Source organism: Strigops habroptila, chromosome 3 (assembly GCF_004027225.2).
Source record: "Strigops habroptila isolate Jane chromosome 3, bStrHab1.2.pri, whole genome shotgun sequence".
NCBI lineage: Eukaryota > Metazoa > Chordata > Aves > Psittaciformes > Psittacidae > Strigops > Strigops habroptila.
The window spans coordinates 66,769,230-66,785,355 of record NC_044279.2 but is presented as its reverse complement, the minus strand read 5'-3'; the positions used below and the strand labels follow the sequence as shown (position 1 = coordinate 66,785,355).

The following is a 16,126-nucleotide window of genomic DNA, read 5'->3' as shown; positions in this document are numbered from 1 at the left end:
TAGGTGAGGGTTTTACTGGAAATATTCTTTCACAAGAAAGCAAAATGGTAAAGACAGTCTTACTACAAGAGAAATGGAAAGTCTTTGTATTATTCATCAGATTTCGTTGATTGACTTAATCTTCAGTGGCAATTGTGTTTAAAAATACATATTGTCCTTTTAATTCATCATGTTTGCCTTAGTTATGATTCTCTATGTTTTGGGTTTTTTTAAATATAAAATGTTAATACAAAAGGATATAAGCCAGAAGCAGCACCTCGACATCTCATGTCAATAATGTTTAAATCTGGCCTGTTGATGGGCTCTTTATGACCCAGCAGATGGGTAGAAACTGGATTTGTTGCACTAGCAAAGCACAAAGGAGAAGTGGGAGAGTCTCTTGGAAGTGCTGTTTGTTTTGTAGCAATATGTCATATTTTTCCTAATGCAATAGTTAAGATATTGTGTCTCCTTTTGGATTGTATGTGCTCGGCATTGTTCCGTGGTGCCATACGTTGTGGTGTGTTAAAAGTGTGTGATGCTTGTGCTAAACTCATTAAAAGAAAGCGCTCAGATTCCACCCATGAATGTACAGGGACATGTAACAAAACTGTCTGGCATAGGGAATTTTCAGTTGAATTCTGCTGAGTTCCTTACACCCACCCCTACTCATAGTGTAGAAATATGGTGGTGGATATTAGATTTCAGCTGCTCTGGAGCACTGAGAAAGGGGATCTCCAGGATTTTGGAAAGATGGGTTTGTTATTCCCATGTGGGAATCTGCCTCTCATTATTCCTTGTAAATAAGCTCTCTAAGCATCAGTTGCTTGTGATTTACTAAAAATCTGGTGAGGACCACAGGGTCGAATTTTTAAGGTTTTTTTTCCACAGAAGTCCTAGATGAAAAAGGATGTTTCCATTTTCTGTTTGCACATAATGAGGACAACTATATGCCAGAAGATGAATGTTCTCAGGAAGCATTGCAGAGTAATGGCTGAATAAGCCTCTGGTTTTATTTACATATCCTAAAATAAAATTGTATGTCATCATATTCTTGCTTAGAGTAAATATTGGAGAGTAGATAATTAAACAATACCAACAAATTTCTTAGTTAAAATAGACCTAAAGATGGCCTACCTTAAAGTGAGAAATCTCTTTCTCTGCTTTCATGGTCCATCATCAGTGACACAGAGCAGCCTGATGCTGCTTTCTTGTGTTTTGTTTTGAAGCTTCCTATTATATAAATATTTAACTTCTCTATATACATTCATTTTTTTGGAGATACAGCGTGAAAAACTGAGATAAATATCATTCAGAATACCTCACAAATGTATAGTCTGAGGGATATTCTGTAAAGAGACAAGAAATAAAATACTACGAACACTTGAAGCAAATATTTATCTCAGCTTTCTGTTTCAGGAAGAATGGGAGAGAACTTCTTATTTGCGGTACTGTATTTATCCAGACCTAAAACACTTCAATATTCAGTACACTATTTCTTGTAAAGTAAAGGCTCGTAACTTTTACGTGCTTTGAATGTATTATTGTTTCATTTCCAAAGAGAAAGTGAAATGCCTAGAAACAATGCCACTGAAACCCTGAGTTCAAAGGGTTATTCAAAGGACTGCTTCTCTTCTGAATGTAGAATAACACGCAATGTGTCCTGTTGCCGTGATTTAGTCAATGTTTAGCAAAAGCATCTATTCAAGGGAAGGAGGATTGTCTGCTCTCTCTGATACAGGCTTCTGGATATGTGTGTGAATGTGCTGACACACGTTTGTGTAACTGTCTGAAGATGCAGATAGATATTACGTGTATTGAGATTTAAGATCTTTTAGAGAGTGAAACATTCCTCCCATTTAAAGAAGCAAACTGAGTGATAATGTCCAGTGGTAGTGCATCTAGCTTTCTGGATGGTCTCTGGTTAGGATACTCTGCATTGCATGAAGCGCTGTAATTATCCATCAGTATCACATACACATTGTAGCCTATTTCTTAAGAAGACAAAAAAAAACAAAACAGAAAATCCAAAACAACAAAAAAACAAACTGTGGCAGTGTCAAATTTATAGAAGATTAAAGAAATAACTTAGGTTGGAATGAACCTCTGAAGATCATTTGGTCAATCCTGCTGCTCAGAGCAAGTCTAATTAGATCAGTTTGCTCAGGGCTGCACCCAGCTATATCTTGAACACCTCCAAGGAGTAACAGAGATGCCACAGTCTCTTCGTGCAACCTGTTCCAGTGTTTGACCAGCCTTGTGGTGAAAAATATTTTTCCTTATATCTAATCAGAATTTCCCATGGTCCTACTTGCATCTATTGCTTTTTGTCCTGTCACCGTGCACCTCTGAGAAGAGTTTGGCTCTGGTCTATCTGTATCGTCCAGCCAGATAGTTGCAGCCAGCGCTGAAGTCACCCCTGAGCCTTCTCTTCTCCACGCTGCACAGATACGGCTCTCTCAGCCTTTCCTCGCTGCAACGAATGCTCTAGCCCTGACCTTTAGTGGTGCTCCATTGGCCCTCTTGCACTGGGGAGCCCAGCTCTTGACAGACGTTGCTCCAAGGGGGGTCTCACAAGTATCATATAAAGGGGAAGGATCACTTCCCTGGCCCCACTGTTGGCCTTCTTTGCCATGTAGGGCACATTGCTGGCCCATGGTCAAGTTGTTCTCCACCTGGACCCCAGTCATCCCCAACCTGTGCTTGTGCATAGGGTTATCTCACTCCAGGTGCAGGACTTGCATTTGCTTTTCCTGAAGTTCATGAGGTTCCCATCAGAAGACCTGGTACCTCTGAAAAGCAGCTCTGCCTTCAAGTATATTGCCCACTCCCCCACTTTGGTGTAATCCACATAGTATAGATGAATTGCAAAAAAATGCATCTAAATTGTCTGAATCAGTTTTAAACCAGGGAGTCAAACAGGCTTAGAGGCTTCCTTTCAGGCAAGCAGAGTTAAACACTGCAAGCTCTCCTTGGATTATGGTATGAAACCAAGATGAGATGTTCAGAACTGTTGTGGAGCCCTTAGTGAGTTCTGTGTTTCTGGCTTTAATGCAGTCAAGCTAACTTTACAAAATAAAACAAATCCTGACAGTTAAAAAGTCCTCTAGATCACTAATTCCTAGGTTACTCTTTTTATTGCAAATGAAATTTGCTGTAGTGCTATAAGCCCACGCACAGACCTGTGCATCACCACACTTCTGTGAGGTGGTTTAAACTGATGCTTGTCCAGCTGCAGGGCACTTGCAAAAATATGGAAGAGATGCTACCAGTGGAAAGAGCTTTTTCTTGCTCTTGAGCACAAGCATGCTGATTGTAGAGGGCAGGATGGGAGCTCAAGTGGAAGAGGGAGTCAGGAGAGGGCATTGTAAGACAAGGTATTTGGAGAAAAATCAGATTAAGTGATCATAGACTCCTCATATCAGTTGAAATTGTTCTTCTCTCTCTCATAGTGAAGGTATACACTACCTAGCTTTTCCTGCTCCAGATCCCCAGTTTGTGGTAAATTAGCATATATGACTGTTCCTCCAATTCTCTGTGCTCTCCCAAACTGCCAGAGATTTATAAAAGCCACAGCCTTGATCCTGCAAATTATTGGCCTTGATCCAGAAAAGCACTTCAGCCAGTAATTAATTTTCAACTTGCATACATAAAAGTTAAGTATATGTTTAAGTGCTTGGCCAGAGCACTTGGTATCTTGCAGGCCTAAGCCCTCTGAGAAACTACTGGATCTGCTTCTTTTAATGTAATTCAGTCTGCCACATAAAAAGATGCCTTAATCTTTCCCTCTCTACCCCCACTTTCAGGAGACAAACATTGTTCTTGAATCAAAAGAAAAAAGAAAGGCCATTTGGGTAAAAAAAAGAGTAATTAAGAGGGCTGCCCCATGTTCAGAGTGCATGCTTATGGGTAATGGGAACTTTTATTGCTGCTGAGTGGATCATTTAATCCTTTTATTTCTGTAGCTGGTATTTCCTAGGGCTTTTTGCCAAACATCAATACCTTTATAAAGCAGTCATCTGGTTTTGATTTATAAAAATGTGTCACAAAACTCTAGTCAAAAGTTTTATAAATGGACAAGCTAGCTAGTCTCTAATTAGTGTAGGAGAAAAGTGGTTATTTATTTGTTTTTCTTCATCCATGTAATTCATATGGAACACCGGTGGAAAAAGAAATAAGACTAGCACAACTGGCTTTACTTAGCTTCATGCACAGGCAAAATATTCTTCCAGCTACACAACTAGAAAGGGGAAAAGTCTGCAAAGCCACATATATTATCAGCTGAAATTTACACCTTATAAACAAGATCTGGTTACTCGACCATGTAATTCAGATGAAATCTAAAGCCAAAGCAGCAAGGTGTTCACATATTTTGTGTCCCAAAGCCCTTTGTTTCTTTTTGTAAGCCCTGCTATTCATATTCTTTGTACAACCAGCACAAGGAAAATGTTCCAGTCCAGCTAAACACCCTTAGATGTTTGTTTGCGAAACCTCATTTTTCCAAGGAAAGAAATACATGGAGATACTAGAGAAATGTAGCTCAAATAGACAAACATCCTTAGATTTTTGTTCAGGAAACCTTTTCTGTTTTCCATGGTAATAAATGCAGAGCAAGTCTGGAAAAAACCCTAGCTCATGAGCATAGCCAGCTCTCAACTATCTCTGTTCATAATCTTAGGATCTAGAGAGCAGATTACTCTAGACTAATGATTGGCTTGCTAAGGAATTATTTAGAGGTCCCAGGCAGATTTAACTTAGCAATATTTTAATTTCAAAGTATGAATTTAACTAAGTCATAAGTGGATCTATAACGGCACTCATTATCTTGGAACATGCATCGCTTCCTGTAGGGCATGTGACTTCCCAAAGACATTGATGGGAGGGTCTGGCACAGTACTTCATGCCTGTGGACACTTTTGCTATCTTATCTTTTATGTATCTTTAACTCCTGATGGGATGAATGCACAAGAATGTGATATATTTGCCATAAAGAGGAACACTGAGAGGATATGTATGGTAGGACTGGAGAAGTTTACAAAATATAGTGGTTATGACTCAACAGAGAGAGCATGTGGCCTGTGCTGCTAGCCTGATAGCCAAAATAGAATACTTTTTGCTCTTTAGTGCATGGGGCTGATGAATGAGTTGTTTTGGAGGGTGTTTTGTCTTCACTGGGATCACCATGTAGTGCTCAGTATGACAGTCTCTGGAATAACAAACCAAACAGCAGATTCATTAAAGCCTATGTTCTCCCAACTCCTGAGAATAACGTATGGAAGCAGTGATGGGCTGAGGAGACGCTGGGTATGCACACTGTGGAGAGGATGCACAAGTGAATCATTTAGTCTTTGCTGAAAAGGTCAAGCTGGGGACTTTCACATCTCCTTAAAGCAGTTAATCAGTGGGATGACCTAAACATGTGCTTACAGGAACATTTCTTTCTTTTTTCCCTACTTCCCTGTTGTGCAGATCCCAAGGGAAGAAGGAGGAAGCTGTGATCTTACTGTGGGACTCCATTAAGTACGGCCCAGAGTTCGCAGATGCTTACTCAAGCCTGGCCTCGCTGCTAGCCGAACAGGTAATGCAGATTACTGGAGCTCTTGTGCCTTCTGCATGTGTGTATGCACTGCTGCTGCAGCACCTCCTGCGCATCCCAAAGGAGCACCCTCACCTTGCACACAGCCGTGGGTCCCCCGATGTCTGCAGAGAGCTCTCGGGCTGCATTAGAGATGACTTTTTCAGAATGGGAGGCAACTCATTTTCAGTGAGTAATTACACCCACATGATGTGGCTCTGAATTAAGTCACGGTTGAAGTTGTGAGTAAACACCCTCTCTGCAGCTCCCCACGTCTATGGTGAAGTCTTAATCCATTGTACTTTGTTGTGACAGCAGAATAGGCGAGCGCTTCCCCCTCAGGCACACATGCCTACATAGGTAACTGTCCTGGGTTCAGCTGTAGCAGTTATTTTTCTCTCCTTTTTAGTAGCTGTGCAGTGCTGTGTTTTCAACTTTAGTCTGAGAACAATGCTGATAACACACCGATGTTTTCAGTTGTTGCTAAGTAATGTTTACTCCGATCAAGGACTTTTCAGTCTCATGCTCTGCCTGTGAGGAGGGGCATGGGAAGCCGGGAGGAAGCAGAGACAGGACACCTGACCCAGACTAGCCAAAGGGGTATTCCATACCACAGCACATCATGCCCAGTATATAAACTGGGGGGAACTACCCAGAAGGCCCTGATTGCTGCTGAGGTCAGGCTGGGTATCGGTCGGTGGGTGGTGAGCAATCGTATTGTGCATCACTTGTGTTTATTGGTTTCTTTTCCTTTTCCCCTTTTAGTTTTATATTCTCTTCCCGTGTTATTTCCCTTGTCATTATTATTATTGGTGGTAGCAGTAGTGGTTTTGTATCATACCTTAGTTACTGGACCATTCTTATCTCAACTCGTGGGATTTACATTCTTTCAATTCTCCTCCCCATTCATTCAGGAGCTGGGAGGGAAGAAGGGGGGAGTGAGCAAGTGACTGTGTGCTTCTGAGTTACCGGCTGGGCTTAAACCATGACAGTAACCTTGAGATTTCATAATAAATCACTCCAAAGCTAGGAAATGTCAAAAACCAGGTGGGCTCTGCAGCCCAAATTCTGCCCCTTGCATGCATGCATCGGGATATGGCCTTTCATTACTGTGGTAGATGATCACATACAGGGGATGGGAAGGCTCACTAGCTTTATGTTGCTGTTAATGAACAGCTGTTCAATATTTTATTTAACCTCATTGTTCAAAATATGCCCCCAGGCCTTATTTACTGTGCATGGCCAAGGCTGTGCTCTGGAGGCAGGATTACTCATTTCCTCTCAGGCTTGTTCCCCATGCTCATTACTCGGGACTCTCCCTACTCCCTGTAGTTAGGTAATTTATTTCTACAAGGTCCCTGTGAGGTGAAATATTGCCCCCGTAGAGGAAAAGGGAAATTGAAGCACAAAATGCTTGAGTTCAGAAGAAGCCACGAAGTGTGGGTGCCTGTGTCAAGACCACCATGCCCTGCCTTTCTCCATGCCTGCAGCAGGAGATGAGGGATGCTCTGCTTTGGGCATTGCTCCCATGGGCTTTGGCCATTACCAGTGGCCCCAGTCTGGGGATACAGGATTGGGTGACAAGGTCCTCATAACTGCACAGCTCCAGTACACCTCTACAAACCTTTGAAAACTGATATTTTTCTCCCCCAAGTTTCAGATCTAACTATTCCATAGCATGATGTGCTAAAGCTTTCTATAAAGGTTGCCACATGCAAATACAGACAAAGCAAAAATGTATCCTATTTCACTGTTTTCCATTGATCTGGTTAGTGAAACCTCTCTGTAAGGGAAATGGATAAATTTCAGCAAAACTATAAGCAGAGATCTTGTTCTGATTTAGGCTTCTTTAATGATGTAGGCACTCTGCAAAACTCATGTATGATACATATGGATTTCTGAAAGATGTGCTATTTTATTTTCCATGTTAAATTACTTTCAAATGACTTTCTTTACTGTGACGGTGGTGAGACACTGGCACAGGTTGCCCAGAGAGGCTGTGGCTGCCCCATCCCTGGCAGTGTTCAAGGCCAGGTTGGATGGGGCTTGCAGCAACCTGCTCTAGTGAAAGGTGTCCCTGCCCATGGCAGGGGGGTTGGAACTAGATGAGCTTTAAGGTCCCTTTCAACCCAAACCATTCTATGAGTCTATGAGATACTTGAATACTATCAATGTCATCTGCAGGGCCATAGAAATACAGTGTATGAATTGAAAGAACAAACTCATTGAATAGGAACTGTGTTTTGAATAAACCTGTCAATAAAGAGTCTCCTGCAAGTACAGGAAATGAGTCCTCCACAGTAATACCTGGTTTTAATATTAATTGAAATTATTAATTAGAATCATCGATTGTAAGGTCAACAGAGCAATAAAACGACTATAAGAGCCCTGAGGCCTTCTGCCCAAAGCAAATGCCATTAATAAGTCCAGCAATAATTCATCTACTCTTACATATAGATTGTTCACCCTCTTGAGTAAGTAGTAGGGAAAAAAGATAGTACAATTTCCTCAGAAAATAGCTATTTCCTGCAGACTTTTAACACTTTCTTACATTCAGCCACAGGAGATGACTACCTGAATGTGCAGCTTCTGCCTCGCACACTCATCCTAGTGACTGCAGTAGGGGCTGTCCTACAAATACGTGTTGCTGCCCATGGCTGTGGGCTGCAGGATCAAACCCTAATGCCGTGTGCTTCCTGGAGGAGTAAGAGCAGAAGTTTCGGCATCTTCAGCCCAAAGGATGATGATGGGACCCCATTTTTCAGTTTTGGGTTTCCCTCTTTGTCCAAGCAATCATGTCCAAAATGTCTAAAAATTACAAACCTGTCTTTCTCTCTACTTGTAGCGCAGCATCTGTCTCACAGCTGTAGGGGTATCTGTGATGCCATGCAGTAGGATGCATGGACTTCATCGTTGTGGAGCTTTGGGGAAGGGAGCACAAAGTGGTTCCCTCTCGCTGGGATGTGATAGAAAGGGACTGAAGTGTCATGAGTGGCACATTAAAATAACTGCCATGAGATGGCCATGCCCATGACAAACTCCAGCTCCTCCAGCTTTGCACTAAGGATAAGAAGGGGGGAAACATGTGGACTCAGCTCAGTGAAATAGTGCCAGGATTACCTTGGTTGGTCCCACACAGCAAGTTCCCCCCCTATCCTAGAGGCAATGAATTCAGAATAAGGCTTATTGGCCCTTTCCTCCTCCAGCTGTAGAAAGTGCCCCTAAAAGGAATGTCCCATGCGCCAGGGAATTAGCCTGTAACTCGATGTAATTGCCCTCTTCTCTCCTTGATAGTTGATTCTGAAGCCAGAGCTAACATGGAAAAAACTACCGCCACATTGTATGAAACAGTTTGGCTTGTTTGTGCCTTTTATCATAGAATCATAAAATGGTTTGGGTTGGAAAGGACCTTAAGATCATCTAGTTCCAACCCTCTGCCATGGGCAGGGACACCTCACCCTAGGCCGTGTCACCCAAGGCTTGCACTTCTTACTGCTTTTTCTGCTTGGTGTTGTAACTTGACCACAACGTATTGTTATTTTCCTTGTTTTCCATGATCACTGCAGTGGTGCTAATATCAGAAACCAAACATTTTTGTTTGCTATTTTTACAACTCTCCTGGTTCCCCGGGATTTACCCTGATGCATTTGAACAACACCTTCTTCCCAGCGTGTGTGTGCGTGTGAAAACTGAGCCATGAAAAACCAGACTTAAACCCCTTGGAGTTCAACTGAGAGATCCTCACATGCATAATTTTTTTTAATATCATAAAAATCTCATACTTTTTTTAAGCCAATTTTCTGAATTTTGTGAGGTTGATGAATGTTTCATGAGCGTCTGGGAGTGGCATTATAAACTGTTAATGAGAATCAAGCCTTGATGAATTTAGAGCGTTTCTTCCAAGAAGAGGAGATGCTGTGAGAGAGAAAGCTCTGGCACAAAAAGCTGGTCCCACCCATCCCAATTTCTGACTGTGCTTAATGCAAACACTTTGTTAGAGAAATCATCCCAGACTCTGTGCTGAGCCTGAGGCATGCAGGTGCCAAAAAAGCAATACAACCATGATGAAAATGCTAAAAGTGCTCAATATTAGTGAGTGTGAATGTTTTGCCATGGGACATTGCTAATCCAGTTTAACACAGCCCTTCCATGTTTTAAAGATTGGGTTTATGGTTAGTAAATAAAATGAAGAAAACTGATGTACGTGCACACAAAGCCACATTCCTTGACTGAAAATTAAAATCAGGGGAAAAGAAATACAGAAATCTTTGAAAATATGCTGGTTAATGTCTTGGTAACACAGATGCTTTCTCAAGAAATTGCTCTCATTTTAGTCAATGCTGATGATAGCTACACTTTTCCTGACCCCTCAGGATAATGATGTCACATTCACATAAATAAATATATCCAGAATGTCCAGATTTAAGCGCTTTTTCAAAATGTGTTTCTGTGTTTTATCACACACTATCTTTTCTGCTGGCTGACCTTTATCATGTAAATGTGAAAGCACTTAACCATGGCAAACTGTGCGCTTTCATCAAGTCATACTCTTCCAATGCGATTAATTCCAGCTCTCCAGTTCTGAAATAGGAGGTGAGAAAGGAGCCCACACATTTAATCAGCTACAGAGCAAAAGCTGCCATCAGGTACACCATTTAAATCCAGAGAAAAACCCAGAGGCTCTGGGATTCACAGGACTTGAGGAGAGCAGAGTCCATAGCTGGGAGTCGACCGACCCCTTATTTCGGTGGGGGTTCAGCTGTCAAGCAGGAGGTCTGCCTTGGTGGCTCCAGGCCCTCCTCGGTGGAGACCCAGATGGCCGATTTCACTAGGGACCATCGTCAGGAGGCTGTGGAGTTTGTTGCTGTAGGACTGTACCACTCCATGGAAGGGAAAGAATTGAAAAAAGCATCTTTGGTGCTGGAGGCTTGCCTGACACCCCTCTGCGCTCTGCTTGTCTCTGCTGTTCACAGCCTCCTTCCATAAATACATGCAACAGCAAGCCTCTGAGGTTAGGGAGGGGAGGAAGACTATGATAACCGGTGATAGTGAGCGTGCAGGCAGTGGGCACACTCTGGCAGGCTGGAGGGAAATGGAAACCTTATTAAATTGCTATTTATCCAAACAAGACACTTTATTTTCATTTCAGGAGCAGGCTGCCTGTAACTCAGGCTAGACAGCGAGCAGCCTGTGGGACACTTTCTGTAGGCAGGGTGTTCCCAAAGAAAAGATATGTGTTTTCGAGAAATGCTCAGCACCGAGAAATGCTCAGCACCACGAAATGTCCTTTAAATCTATGCAAAATATAAGGGCTCAGTGCATCTGGGAATTGGCGTGGAGGCACATCGCATCAATCCCAGTGAGCTACATCTCACGCATTGACAATGCCTGGTTTTAATCTGGATCTGTCAGATTTTCCCTACTTTTCCATTGCCCTCCATCCTCCTCCAGCTTTCCGTATCTCCCTTTAGAGCTCCCCGTCCCCCAGCCATCACACATGCCAAGCTTTCGCTCCTCGTATTTTCCCTGTTGCTTAGGAATAGAATAGCAGAGCTCTAGAGGGGAAAAGTTAGCCAGGGAGATGTTCCTTAAACAGATAAATGAAAATATATCAGCTCCCAGATGACAGATATTTCTCAGCAGAACCAACACGACCCTGTTGCTGTGTATTACCTGGCTGAGTGCATGCCCAGCTGGGGCTCACTGATGTTGCACAGGAGCCACCTTTTCCAGCTATTACTTTTGTTTCACAGGTAGCTCCAATTGCAAACGTGTGGGGGAAGGCTATTTGAATTGCTCTGGGGTAGCAGACGACAGCTATACCGCATCCATGCCATGGGGTATAACTCTGGCCTCCTAGATAGTGGGGTAGGCTGGCACCTTGAGCTCCTCATGCGGAAAATGGTGCTGACACCCTTTTTGCCATGGCTAAGAAATCTCCTTCTCTTCTAAGGAACGGCTTAAGGAAGCGGAAGAGGTCTATAAGGCTGGCATAGAGAATTGTCCAGAGAGCTCCGATCTGCATAACAACTATGGTGTTTTCTTGGTTGATACCGGTAAGTGAGAAGCAGCAAGGTATTTCCCCTTTCTGTCTTATTGGCTTTGAGTTGCTTTATTCAGCAGTACACATCTAAAAGGGTGTGCAAAGCTTCCAAAGCAATAGATGTGCCTCCACTGTAGCTCAGAAAAAAATATCCCTGTGCTACTGAGATGGCACAGCATACTGGAATTTGTAATCAATGAAAGCACTGTGCAGTGGTGGCGTTCAGCCCAGCTGTTTCCTTCAGTGTTTCTCACCATCTTCGTACAGGCGGTTGTTGTCTTCAGTTTGAGCTGGGCAGCACACTGACAATACTGCTGTTTCTTCAGGAAAGCATGGCCACATCAAATCGAATCCCAGGCGCACAAGTGGATTGTTATGGCCTTTGAAGCACTTGCAGCTCTACTTGGTGACAAAGCAGCTCTTTGACTGTAAAGGTTGAGTGCCACCGCTATAAAAACAAACGTGGCTTTTAAACAACAATCATCTGTGAAAACAAAACCTAAGATGCTCTGGAGTGAATTGATTTCTCAGGAGCTCCATAATGATGTCCAAAGCCTTTCTTTTCTGGGCTCCTGATTCCTATCCAACTTCTATGGACTGAGGCACTTCCTGCCATCCACATAACAACAACAACCACAAAATGCCACTGTAATTGCTGACTTTTATTGACAGCTTTATAAGCAAAGACAAGTTTGACAAATGACTAGTGGAAATCAAATTACTGTCTCGCTCTGGTCTCTCCAGAGCAGAGCTGAGACCCAGTGATGAAATATTGTAGGCTTAAAGTGTTTGGTTGCTACCCATTCTGCCCCTTTCCTACTACGCCTGGCTCCAGTGGTGCTTGGGAAGAAAGCACAATGGTGCCCATCAGTCTGCAGCTGGCTGTCCTGCATCTGAGCTGACACTCAGCTATTGGTCTTCTGTAGTACCAGTGTGAAATAAACACAAAGGCAAAATGAATATTCATAATCAAAAAAGGCATCTTGGCATTAGCGACAGAGGATGAGGTTCTGAATTAGTGCCCTGCAAAATTCAAGCTTGCAAATAATAGAAATTCCTCAGTGTTTTCGCACTGATATTGTGCTTATCTCTGCTTGCAATCCCAGATAAACTGCCCTTTTCCTGCCAAAAACTGTGGTCCAAATGCACTGCAGTGCACTTTCTATTTTTTGCACTTGTGCCAAAGTAAAAACTAACTTTTCCTGGTTTACTATTACACTTCCCTACACACAAACTAGAAGTAAAAAAAACCACCGACTTCTGGTACTTCAGGCATTATGTGTAAATAACCCTCCTGGAGACATACAAGACATGAAGGAAGCGGTTGATAGTGAGCCCATCACAGGCTGGGCTCTCTCTCAGCGGGCACAGGGAGATGCTGTGAAGCACCACACCAATTAACTTGCAGGACTTTGTGCAACAAGCCTCCGGCAAGAGTCAGCTCTGGGAGCGGTAATAGACAGCTCTGCAGCGGCCATAGGCATTCATCTCCCTTAATGATGCGCATTACCCCTATGTGTTGAGCAGGGGATGCACTGGCTGACCTACAGACTAAGGTGCATGCCCAGCTGCTTCCCAGGATGTTTTGTAGATATCAGTTTCAAGAACATCTGCCTGCTCAGAGGTGGGAGAAGATCGAGGCTGCTGCTAGATGTTTTGGAAAAGTCCTGCCCTGAAAGATATGTCGTTGGCTTTTGATGAATCTTAAGTGCTTCTAAACCTCCCTGCAGACGTCCGTCCTCTCTTCTGTAAAGGGGATGCTGAGAAGTGTCACTGTTACTTTTATGTTACGTAGATAGTCTCAGAAAAACCAAACTAGATCTGAAGAGCTATGAAAATAAAATTCCCATGGCAGCAGATGCTCAGTGCCCCAGCACGCACAGGCTGCTTTCAAGTTCTGCTTTCCAGCTAGAAATTGAATTAAATACATTGTGAAGTGATTTGGCTTAAAAAAATGCCAATGCTCCAAAGCTTTGTTGGTGGATGAAGCTCTGTGAGTATCGGTTTTCATCAGGAGACTATCTGGTCTAGAGTGTGCAAACCAATTTAACGAGCACTGGGGTTAAAAATACGATTTTCGCATTGCTGGAATGCTGGAACTTTATACTGAGCTCCATTAATTTATTTAGTAGGTGGTCAGCAGGCCCTGCCTGAGGAACACACTGCAAGATCCTTCTCGAGCAAAGCCATTATTTAGCTAAATAAAAATATAGTGTTAGAAATAGAACTTTAGGCTTTTGGGCTAGTGGTCTGGCACCTTTCCTTTCACACGGTGTTGTATTTTGTGGTGGTGCTTGGTGATGTCATGGACTGCGGGACCTTGCACCAGTACACATTGTCACACAGTGAAGCAGTGCCACCCAACGGCTCCTCTGCAACACAGAGATGGTGCCTACGTGATTCAAAATAGGCACCTGGGCACCTCTGGTCTGGGATTTATTGCCCCAAGGTAGGAATTAGCTCATCGCTGGCAGCTGCTCCCAGTCCTGTTGAGCAATGCACAGAGACTGAGGAGGGCCAGCCAACAGAGGTGGAGGGAATAAGCTCTGTTGGGGAAGACCTGAAACTATTTGCAGCTCTCATGGGGTTGTGGGGAATACAGGGTGGCTTATTCTCCATGTCTGTGTTGTCCATCTCTCCGGTGGGCCAGGGTGGAAGGATGCTCTACCAGGAGATGGGACACATGCCCCAGCCCCCTCCCTGGGGTGGGCTCTGTGCTTATCACAGATACAAGGAGGTGCATCCCCCTTGCAACATGATTGCTGCAACAATTGACTTGACTGGCAACAGCCCACCCCATGAAAATCTACTTCTCAAGGTTGTCTCTGGATATTGGAGCCTATTAGCCTGGACAGCAATTTTCCTTACACTGAATCTCAAAAGGCTGAGGCAGGATTTCTTTCTCAAAATGGTTCCCATGCATAGAGCAATAGATGAAAGAAGAACCCAGAGCATCACCATGTGCTGAATTTGTGACAGGCTTTTTTTAATGCACCAGTTTAATCGCTGTGTTTCTCTCCAGGGGCTCCTGAGCGAGCCGTGTCCCACTACAAGCAGGCCATCCACCTGAGCCCCGCTCACCACGTGGCTATGGTCAACCTGGGCAGGCTTCACCGCTCCCTTGGGCAGAACAAAGAGGCTGAAGTGTGGTATAAGCGGTAAGAATTTAGGATGGTAAACAGAGGTTTCCTTCCTACCCCCCTATGGCTTGTCTCTGCCAGAAAGCCTCTGACAGATGACTCTGTGAGTGCGTGTTTCTTTCTCCATCCAGATAAAAACGCCCAGGTAAATCTGCAGATTTACCTTTGGTTATTTGACTATTTTTGGAGAATGCTTGGAGAAGCAGCACAGACTCAGGCAGTGTTGACTTCTCTGGACTGTTCCCAACCCCCCAGGATGGACACACTGCTGGTTTTGGCTGAGGGATGCTCTAAAGATGAAGTCATAGGTTTTTTGGTGGCATGAACAGGTTGTTAGCATGACTCTCACCCTGCTTGAAGCTGATCTGTGGGTGCCGCACCAATAACAGCTATAACTGCTGCACAGACCAGCACTAAAACCTCAGCACCATCAGGAACTCTGGCCCATCCCAGCAATGTGCCAGTAGGCGGGCTCTGGCTCCTAGTATGCAGCAGGGAGGATTGTTTTTTGGGGGGTGGGTTCCTACTTTTTGGCATTCAGATTTGTGCTCACACTTCCCAGGTTCTGCCACCGTCAGCCATCCTCACTCCTGATGCATGCTCACATGCACTTTGAAGGTGGCCCTCTATCCTTCCCAGGTGGCCAGATGGATTGCTGTTGTGGGCACACTCACCCCTCCAAGAGACCTTAGATTTGTGCTTTCTGGGGTGGGATGAGCAGGGTGCAGAGCTTCGCTGCTCCACCCCAGAACAAGCCATACCTTGCTCTCCTGCTTTGATCTCCACACCACCCAAAGCGTCTCTTTTTCCCAAATTCCAGGGCACTGAAGGTATCCCGGAAGGCTGAAATCCTGTCCCCACTGGGGGCTCTGTATTACAACACGGGGCGGTATGAAGAAGCATTGCAGGTTTACAGAGAAGCAGCATCACTGCAGCCTTCAAACAAAGAGATCCGACTGGCACTGGTGAGCGTGGGGCGAGACTACAAAAGTGGAGCACCAGCCACTCAGTGCAGCAGCATCTATTAAGGAGTGCTGAGCTTTTTAAGATCATAACGCTTTATAATGTGACTCCGTAGGCTCAGGTTTTAGCAATGATGGGGCGGACAAAGGAAGCTGAAAAGATGACGAACCATATACTCAATGAGGATGTGAGGTGTCTGGAGTGCTACCGCCTTCTCTCGGCCATCTACAGCAAGCAGGAGCACTATACTAAGGTACCGTGGCTGCAGAACACCCTTGTCCCGAGGGCTCACACACAGAGCTCAGGTTGAATTTTACACTCCATCTCTCCAGAGACATGTCACATGCCTTGGTGCACATCCAGTGGGTTTATTTTTTTACTAAAACCTCCTGTTAATCTAGATATTGGGACTGAAGTTAAGCAATG

General features: G+C 44.0%; 1 protein-coding gene across 2 annotated transcripts in view; it reads left to right on the top strand.

Annotated features, from left to right (window-relative positions):
- Positions 1 to 16,126, top strand: part of TMTC1 (transmembrane O-mannosyltransferase targeting cadherins 1) — a 146,400-nt gene that overhangs the window by 122,899 nt on the left and 7,375 nt on the right. For both annotated transcript variants that reach the window (XM_030478263.1, XM_030478262.1), the window contains exons 13-17: positions 5,449 to 5,557; positions 11,508 to 11,610; positions 14,620 to 14,755; positions 15,558 to 15,702; positions 15,816 to 15,953. In XM_030478263.1, the coding sequence (XP_030334123.1) occupies positions 5,449 to 5,557; positions 11,508 to 11,610; positions 14,620 to 14,755; positions 15,558 to 15,702; positions 15,816 to 15,953 (631 nt within the window). The remainder of the gene's footprint in view (positions 1 to 5,448; positions 5,558 to 11,507; positions 11,611 to 14,619; positions 14,756 to 15,557; positions 15,703 to 15,815; positions 15,954 to 16,126) is intronic.